At 37.1% G+C, this 9,542-nt stretch overlaps 3 protein-coding genes across 3 annotated transcripts; 1 reads left to right on the top strand and 2 right to left on the bottom strand.

The window, feature by feature from the left end:
* Positions 1-3,370, bottom strand: LOC143180047 (uncharacterized). Its single transcript, XM_076379573.1, has 10 exons — positions 3,141-3,370; positions 2,846-3,068; positions 2,588-2,751; positions 2,265-2,496; positions 2,060-2,166; positions 1,894-1,981; positions 1,427-1,832; positions 1,075-1,349; positions 613-1,009; positions 1-50 (listed from the first exon to the last, which is right to left on the bottom strand). Exons 1-10 carry the CDS (start codon positions 3,368-3,370, stop codon positions 1-3), a joined length of 2,172 nt encoding a protein of 723 aa, XP_076235688.1.
* On the top strand, positions 19-4,784 carry Nc2beta (negative cofactor 2beta). The gene is made up of 2 exons (XM_076380233.1): positions 19-244; positions 3,973-4,784. Exon 2 carries the CDS (start codon positions 3,980-3,982, stop codon positions 4,481-4,483), a length of 504 nt encoding a protein of 167 aa, XP_076236348.1. The 5' UTR covers positions 19-244; positions 3,973-3,979; the 3' UTR covers positions 4,484-4,784.
* A 515-nt stretch (positions 4,785-5,299) lies between these two features.
* Positions 5,300-8,267, bottom strand: LOC143180046 (sodium/hydrogen exchanger 9B1). Its single transcript, XM_076379572.1, has 7 exons — positions 7,621-8,267; positions 7,340-7,515; positions 6,297-6,415; positions 6,068-6,229; positions 5,858-6,004; positions 5,684-5,785; positions 5,300-5,596 (listed from the first exon to the last, which is right to left on the bottom strand). Exons 1-7 carry the CDS (start codon positions 8,265-8,267, stop codon positions 5,300-5,302), a joined length of 1,650 nt encoding a protein of 549 aa, XP_076235687.1.
* Between the last annotated feature and the right edge of the window lie 1,275 nt (positions 8,268-9,542).

The raw sequence follows: 9,542 nt of genomic DNA, 5'->3' as shown, positions 1-9,542 counted from the left end.
TTATTTATAAATATCCGCCATCATAAGCAAATGATACAGCTGAGCAGTTCCTGTGTATAGTGTAATATTAAAAATACTGAATAGATATAAAGTTCAATTTAGTATACCGGAAATATATGCTATTACATGATTGTTAGTTTTTTAAGTACGGAAACGTTCACGAACACTTCTTGACGTTTTGGTTAGGAATTCCATACGTCGATACGATATTTGAAGGAAGCGTCGAATTTAAAATATTTAATTAGTAAGTAAGATTTCATTACGTTACATTCATCTGATAATACGATTCATAACTACGAATTTGTCACTTTTGAGTCATTGATATGGAAGGAATGATTCTTTCACTCATTGTCAATGACGATATTATAATACTTTTGTCCCAGTTCGATATCTTAATATACCCATTTTGCATTTAAACACAATGGTTTGGTGAAATTATCATCATTCAAAACATTCAAACTAAATGTTTTTTTGATGACAACTTTTCAGTTGTCATGTTCGCAACAAGTGAGCGATGTATTTATAGTCTTTTGACGTACTTAATTATATTCGTATCTTCGTTGTTTTGATCATTGAGAAATTTATGTTACAAGTATTCATTTTATGACAGACCGTAAGAAGGGTTAGGGACAGATGTAAAGGAGTTTGAAGTGGTTAAAACTTGTAATTCAGAAAGAAGCTGCGTGAAATCTGGTCTATCTTCAGGCTCCATGCTCCAACAAGAGCACATTATTTTGTAGATATCTAGAGAAACACCATCTGGTTGTTCTAGACGACCATTGCCTATAATGTGGCGTGATAAACAATCATCTGACACATTCGAATAAGGGAAAGCACCCATAGTGCCAATTTCCCAAAGTACGATTCCATATGACCACACATCACTCTTTGAAGAAAAGGCACGGTCCTGTATAGTTTCTGGTGACATCCACCTTATGGGAAGATGACGTTTTTTTCTGTCGTTTTTGATTACGTATATTCCATTCCGTGAAAGTCCAAAATCAGAAATCTGAATATTATTACATTGTTAAAATTCCTATTTATACACTAATGTCATTACCTTAAATTAATTACCTTCAAAGTTAAATTGGCATCAAGAAGAATATTTCTTGCTGCAAGATCTCTATGAATGATACCTTTGGTTTCCAAGTGTTCCATACCCATGGCAATTTCTGTAGCAAATTTTAAAAATTGGTGTTTTTCAATTTGATGAGTCCAGTTTTCTTCTGCATTTTTTGTTTCTCTCTTATTATAATTATTGTTAATGTTCATGTATGTGGGAACATATTGTTTCAATTCGTAAATATTTGTTTTCTCAGATGTGGTAGAACTCAGATTTGAATATAACACTGAAAATAAAGATATAAAGTAGCTGAGATTGAGTAAAGCCATAAACTACAGAAGACTTATTTTATAAAATATATACTTTGTGAAATGTTCAAACTTTTGAGAGTTCTTTCATTATTGATAACTTTGTCCACTTGAGATTTCTTTTTAAGGTGTAAATATGTTAGCAAATCTCCACCTTGCATATATTCAAGCAAAATACAAATTGGTTTGTTAGGTTGAATACAATAACCAATTAGACTAACTAAATGCGGATGAGTTCCTGCCTTCTTCATTATTTCAATTTCTTCTATGAATTGTTGTCGTATGTCAGATATGGGGATCATATTTGTTTCTTGTGACATTTTTATTGCCACCAAAGTATTATTTGCATCATCCAAATGGCCAAGATATACATTGCCAAAATTTCCACTACCTAATTCATCTATCAACTTGACAGTTTTGAATGGCGCTTGCATTTTATCTGTTTCTTCTTTACAGTCACCCTTTAAGCAATTTTGATTATTTTAGATGTTTTATATTATAAATATTAGATTACTTTCTTACCTCAGATTCATATTGAACATATAAAATATTATGTTTTTGTAAAAGTGTTTCCACCCATTGTGACTTACATTTGGAAACTGAACGCATCCTACAGTAAATGACAATACACATAACATCATTATTTCACGTTTTAAACTAATCATTGATTTGCTGTTTCAATATTTACCGGGAATTATGATAATACATCATAAAGAAATGGTTATTATGGCATAATAAAAAACTTAAGATTCCAAGTAAAATACAAGCAATCATTAGTCCTGTTACAATGAACCACTGAAATATGAGTTTATACGTGTATCAAATTTATGTTTATTAAATACTAGTTTCAATTGTTATTACTCTTGTTAATAACTTACAACATTGTAGTTTACAATTTTTGTATCAGACGATGCAGTGTGTACGATAAAATATCCTTCTGTACCAAAACAACTATGATTATTCATAGCTATAACTGCTACTTTATATCCATCTTTTATGTCTATGTTTTGATTATTGGATCTCAGGTCCCAAAAAAACATACTTTTCTCTGCAGATACTTTTCCTATTCTTGTCATGTTATACAGAGTCAGTCCATTGTTTGATAATAGTAGAGGCACACCAATACTGTGAATTTGTATATAGATATTTAATTAATTTTGAACATTGAAGATTATTAATTGTAAATTAATATTTTGTCTGTAACATGCAATACCACCTAATAATATAAAAATGAACATCAGGAGTATTCTTTGTTACATTCCAATTTATAACTATTTGATTTCCTCTTTGAATTACATTTACATTTGGAATTGGTAACGTCAATTTGGCATTAATACAAGCACATTCATGACCTATGCATTCTGGAACTGTATAAACAATCTGTACAGTTTAAAAGTTGTTTATTAGACATGCTTCTTTATTGCGTTATTAGGTGTATTAATGTTTGTTATAGAATACATAAAAAAAGACTTACTTCAGCTGGATTTATTAAAAATTTTGGTCTTGGATTTGCAATAACTTGTACCTTATAAGAACAGTTTGGTTGAATATGAAAATCTGGCATGTCAACAAATATGTTGTTTGTAGGTAACAACACACTTTGCTGTCTACCATTGTTCACTGTATAAAAAATTGACTTTTCTCGACAATTTAGGGTGTTTGTATCTTTCTCTGTTTGTATGCCAGTAACTATAACACTACAATATATGGACATTAAATAATATTTTGTAAAATAGTTTTCTTTTATATTTTTCTTTATAATTATTTACCTGTAGGAGGAAGGCAGTCTGGTGTTGTTTGGAGGCAGCCAGGATATATTCAGCCTTAGGAATTTATATGTGTCATTGTTTTCTACATATCTTTCATCTAACAATGCTGTTACACTTAAATTACTAACAGTACCAACAAATCCACTTGCACTTTCCACATGTTTCCCAGCACATAAACAGAGCAAAATAGGCGTAACGTATATTGTTAACGATCGAATTTTCGTTAACATTTCATTTTCATTTTATGGCATTTAGTGGAACAAAAACAGACAGTATTGCGCTGTGTATAGTTGCAAAATTAAATAGATAACAAATATATATGAAATGTACTTTTGCACAATATACTATTCCCTCACATTTTATCTGATAATAATCCGAGAACGTACAAAACTGCCTCAAGTACGCGATAAGACGATAAGCTTAACGCCTTAAAGTTAAGATTACAGTTGTGTATACATACTAGATGAAAGAATCTTTTGATCGATCGAAATGTTCGTTAAACGAATAATAACAATTCAGAGTGTCGTCTATACGGAAAGAAAGGAAAGAAAGAAGTTCAAGCATCTCAGTACTTAATATTTAAATGTTTTTTATTTAAAAGTGTTTATCACTATATTGGGTATGTAAACTCATACATATATATGTAGTACACTTTGGCTTGATAAAAGTTTTTACTGCGTCTTGATTGATACTTAATAGTTTATCAGAATCCAAAAGTTCAAGCAAACACAAAGATTCTATTTTTTCCATTTTCTTTACCTCCATTTTTCTTCACTTATGACGTTCGGTGGATCATAACGAAGAAAAAATCGCTGGTGCTTAAATGTTACAGAAAGAAAATGGCCTCGGCTGCAATATCACCCACCGAGGATGATGAGCTAACTCTCCCACGTGCATCGATCAATAAAATGATCAAGGAGATCCTGCCACACGTCCGCGTCGCGAACGAATCTCGGGAATTGATATTGAATTGTTGCACAGAGTTCATTCACTTACTTTCCTCTGAAGCGAACGAGATTTGTAATCAGCAACAGAAGAAAACTATAAATGCAGAGCATGTTCTTCAAGCGCTCGAGAAGCTCGGATTCGGTGACTATAGCGCGGAGGCGGAAGCAGTTTTACGAGATTGCAAAGCCGTCGCGGCGAAACGAAGACGTCAGAGTACGAGATTAGAAAACTTGGGGATTCCGGAGGAGGAACTTCTTAGACAGCAGCAAGAATTATTCGCGAAAGCAAGGGAAGAACAAGCAGTCGCTGAACAACAACAGTGGCAGCAATTGCAAGCAGTGGCGCAAATGGCCTCCATGCAACAAGCTGACAGCGAGCAGGAAGATTATTCGTAAACGTTTGCGAAGATCATAGCGCTACTTTGATACTTTGAACTTGGGACGGTGCTGACTATGTAAAAGCAGCTAAAAATCTTTTTCATTTCAGCTAATCCACTGCAGTCACTATGTCTCGCTTCATTTCTTCCTTCCAATTTATTGAATTTCATACACATTAGCTATTTATGTTTGTACAATATATTCAATAATAGGAAAGAGTGTAGTTTTCCTATTCTCGTTCTGTGATGTCCTTATGGTATGGATTCAATGAAATTATAAAATAACAATTTTTAATATAAATGGTAATAATACTGCGCTACTTTATTGCAATTAGTACCTTTTATCATCTATTTCATACATGATTTATTGAAACTCTGAATACAATGAATAGTACAATAAACGATATTCAGTATTTACTCATTATAAGCCTATTGCTGTTTCTATTATTACTTTCTCATTTTCTTTTACTCTTACTTTTGACAAGATAAAACTAAGTTATTAATACATTAATTGACTGTAGAAGTGTCAATCTTTACTTGTAGGATCGTTTGAAATAATGAATGTAGGAATGTATAACGCATAATTACAGTAGTAGTAAATACTCTAAATACTTCAAAAGTATAACATATGGTTGGTAAAGAAGTAATGAAATATGATGACTAATTGTATTCTGCTTCATAGATGTCACTGCCTGCATTGAATAACGAGTTACAGCGACTTGCGATATAGAAAGTGAATCGATTCAATACATTCCTTCGTGTTCAGATGAAGTTCTTTCGAAGGATAGAAATGGTATATCGTTTTTTGTAGGAGATAAATAATTAGTTTAAGTATTTAAACAGTGTGGGTAAGTCCAGTGGAAATTGGCAATTTTTGTTCATTTTCGCCAGGCACTTGAAAAGGTTGAAGACTGAGAATGCGTAGATAACTCAATGCGCGATCTCTTTCATATTTTTCTGCGGTTACCTGATTCAGAAGAATTGGTCCAAGAGTGTTGATGCTAAAGGCACCGATTGGTGCCAAGAACAAAATAGCAACCACGGACACTCTTACGACGTCCAAAGCAAGTTCGATGTTTTCATTATCTGGTTCGTTACGAACTCGTTCGTAAGCCATTGGTCCAAGAGCCGCCTTATACGTTTGAATCAATAAATACACATTCTGTATTACATTCTTAGACGTAACACAGCTTTAATATCAATGCCAATACTCAAATACCTGCAGAGTGCCTTTAGGTAACCAGGCTACGACGAAAAACAATCGTTCTTTCCATGTAAACGAGGTATGAAAGGTCGTCAAAAAAGTAACAATCGATCGAGCCTGTTTTTATAATACATGGAACATTCAATGTAAAATCGAATTTTCATTCGAATCAAAATAAAAACAATTTACCAACAGTCCTATGAAGATACAGAGCAAGTGCAATCCAAATCTAGATAAAGACCAGTCGGTAAAGTCGATATCTGCGCCAATAACTCCTACCAAGATTGGCTGCATCAGGTGCCAGATGATGTAGGCCGCTTTTCGAAACGGAGTTGTCTGCAGAGTAGAAGTTGTATTTGGATCTAAATAATGTATAAATAAGAAACTTTGGACATTTACTTTAAAAGAAGTCGACAAAATCCTCCAACCCGTGATAGCGATGAAAGACAAAATAAGGCTAGCCAGGTACCCTCCGCCAGAGATGGCCAAATTTGCGGCACTTGTCGTACATAGCAAGGATCCAAGAGCCAGAAAGATCATGCGGTGCGGAATTACGTATTTCTGATTCGCAGTGATGCAAATGAGAATAACAAAGAATAGAAAGAAGAGTGAAACTACAGGGACTCACGTAACTACGATGAGGAAAAAAGACGAACAGGGTTCCCAAGGTTACGCCTAGCATGATGCCTAGAGTAAAGTCTCGGAGACCAGGAGGTATGAAGAACCACCATGCAGACCTAGCTTCCTCTGAAAAGTTCAAGCTATTTTACGTCTCTCGCTCTTGAACTAAGAGCTTTAAGGAAAGGGGAACGGTGAGAGTGTCAGAAAAAAGGAATTTTCAAGTTGTACGTCATAACTGCTTCGTGAAAAATAATATGGCTTATAATTTAATTTACGACACAACTGAAAAACAAGAACTGGATTAAGATACGGGAAGATGCAAGAAAATTTGAAGAACCAGTACTTCAGGGGTTGTTACTGTATTAATGAATTCAGTTCTTGATCATATTTATCGTTTTGTGTGCGTGTTGGCACTAAGTTTTTGTGATCAATGGATTTGTTTCATTCAACAAATTCATTTTTCCTGGCTGAAAGATCATTCTTAGACATGGATGAAAGCATTATGTGTATAGGGTAACATTAAAATAGGTGATTACACATTGGTAGTATATTTTACTTTATAAGGATGAAAAAAGGTTCCATGTATCACACATGTACTTCAAAAGTACCAACTTAAAAAAATACGTTTTCTTTTCTTTCAAGAAAAGCAAAAAAACTATTTATAATCTTAGAAGAAAATTATTTACTACATAAATAATATTATCGTAAAAAGTAGTTTTATCTACTGAATATTATCTTGCTTAAATAATTCGTTTGAAAAATAGTTATGCTTTATTTGCATCATTTAAATAATTTCTAATTTATATTTAAAGAGTTATTTGAATAAATTCTACAATTTCGAAATTTGTGTAGTTTAACAATATTCACTATTCTTTAGATATTTCTGCTAATCTGGAAAAAATTGTTTTAAACAAAATCTAGTCAAGTTACTAAAATTGACTCACGGTGACCTTTACATATTATTATCTTTCTTCATCCCTAGCAAGAACACGCTACCAAAGTAGGACCTCCTTATTTCGGTGTGACCTTCTACAAACAAGGTTACCTTACCATCTGCAAAAACAATCGAATAACAAACTGCAAAGACTGAAACAACGTGTACATCATCGATGCAGGCAGCGGTGCACAGTACGCTAGCAATCCCTTTGTCTTCGCCGTATCCTTTCTCCGCCAGAGCTAGGACACAGTTCACGGTCACGACCGGCGACATGCAGGCGAGTATCGCTCTTCGAAGGGGTCAGGCAGGGAGCAAAGGAAAGAAAGAAGGAGGTGAGGGCAGTGGGATAATAAGAAAGAAACTACGAAGAAGAAATCGTTCGGTTTCAGCTTACCCAGTCATGAAGGCCCAGTCCCAAGGATACTGTAGAATATACTTGAAAATTATGGCCAGGACAAACAGTTCGACTGTGCAGGGTAGGATTGCCACGATCATTATGAATAAAGGGTGCCTTCGCAGGCTGGTGGTCGACAGTTGAAGTCCTGCTCGCATCACGATAAAGGTCAGGCAGAATGTTCTGATCTTGGATGTGTTAGCAACGCCGAGCTCCTCGTGAATATCGTAGAGGCCGGTATTTCGAACGATTACGCCAGCCAGCAGCATCCCAACCACCGGCGGCAGGTTCAGCCAAGGGATATAATACAGGCTCCAGCCGAGAAAATAAGAAAATACTACGAGAACGTACAGACCGAAGCCGTCTCTCTTCGGAAGCATCACGTCGTCTAGGAGGAAATACAAGACCGCCCAGCCGAGTAACACCATTCCCATGCTAGTCGCTATCCAGAACAAGTTTGCCCATGTCAGACGTAGCCCCAGGCGCTTGAAAACAGGGCTCGTTACAAGGATATCGCGTATTAGAGGATGACAGATGGTTATTCGATGGCAACACGTAATATCTTCGTCCTCATCCTCGTTCGACGTCTGTGTTCTTTGTGGTTCTGGTTCTGGTTCTGGTTCCTGTGGACGCGCTGCTGAACGCATATTCGACCAATTTGCGTTTGTCAATTAGCTAGGTTAGGTCACGTCTTCGAGGATTCCATCCTTCTATTTGAAGATATGGGGATTCAGGAATGAGTTAGGATTCGCGGGAAACAATTATCCTGCGTGTTTGCTTTTATTCCCGAGACTAAGCGTTGCTTAGGCAAATTACAGTCATCCGCTTTTAATCCTGTTTCTCTTGAATTATTGTCAGTTCGCAGTAGCTGCAGTTACAGATCGAGGTTACGTCGACGTTCGGCTGTTTCCCTCGGAATTAACACTCGCCCCGAATTTGTCGCGTAAATACGCGCGCGTTCTCGTCGCGACAACGCTCTCTTTTATAGCCCCCGTAGCCTGACGCGCACCCTCTTGGCCCCTCTTGGCCCATTTACCCTCTCCAGCGAGCACGGTTCACGTTCGCCAATGAGTCCACTCTCGCCTGAATATTCAGTTCGCAAGTGATGCTTGCCGCGACCGTGGCGAAAGTTTGATCGGGACAGGGCGACTCTGTTGCACCCTTTGCGCTCGATGCTGCGATAAAGGCTGTTTGCCGTTCGAATCGTTCGCGCTTGAGTAGAAAGGATGAAGGGATGAAAGAAACCCTCGTCGACGCTCGATACCGCGTTGGCTCTCGAACAACCGTCGCATTCGCGTCGCTATTGCCACTATTTTGCTCGAACTAACTTGACGCGCTTCTTGCTCGCAGGTGCAGGGTAGGCGCGAGGTAAGTGCGCAACCCCTCTCCCCCCTGTCCCTGTAGGAAAAGTAGTAGATCGAATCGATCGTTTGCTCCTCGTTTTTCGCTGCTTTTCTCCTCGATATGCGCTCCCCTGCGAGATCAATGTCAACAAAGAGAACTGTTCGACGTTCTCCAAACGGGGGCGTTCGTTGTCTTCACGGTGTCTGGGTCGGGGAGAGGTCGCGAGATGGAAAGCTGTCAGAGCGCATACATAATTTGACAATCGCGGGCGACAGATATTGTAACGCGGTTTTGACGAGAACCACAACGAGCGATCAGAGGCTGGCAGGGTCTTTGACCCGAACAGAGCACTTAAATCAGCAGTATTGGATTTGTGTCTGGCTGGGAAAATAGCACTCTCGGAAAATGAATATCTATTTTGGTTGTTGAAGCGACGCAGTCGCTTGTACCAATACGGTAGTCGGACGTCAAGTGGATTTCAGGTTATTGAACCTGCTCATTGATCCTTTTCCGTATACCGACACATCTACCATCGTTACCGCGAGCAGCGCAGCGCCTACCCACCAACACCTTCACCC

The sequence above is a fragment of the Calliopsis andreniformis genome, chromosome 6, assembly GCF_051401765.1.
Source record: "Calliopsis andreniformis isolate RMS-2024a chromosome 6, iyCalAndr_principal, whole genome shotgun sequence".
Lineage (NCBI taxonomy): Eukaryota > Metazoa > Arthropoda > Insecta > Hymenoptera > Andrenidae > Calliopsis > Calliopsis andreniformis.
Note: the sequence above shows the minus strand (reverse complement) of the source record. Positions and strands in the feature narration are given on the sequence as shown.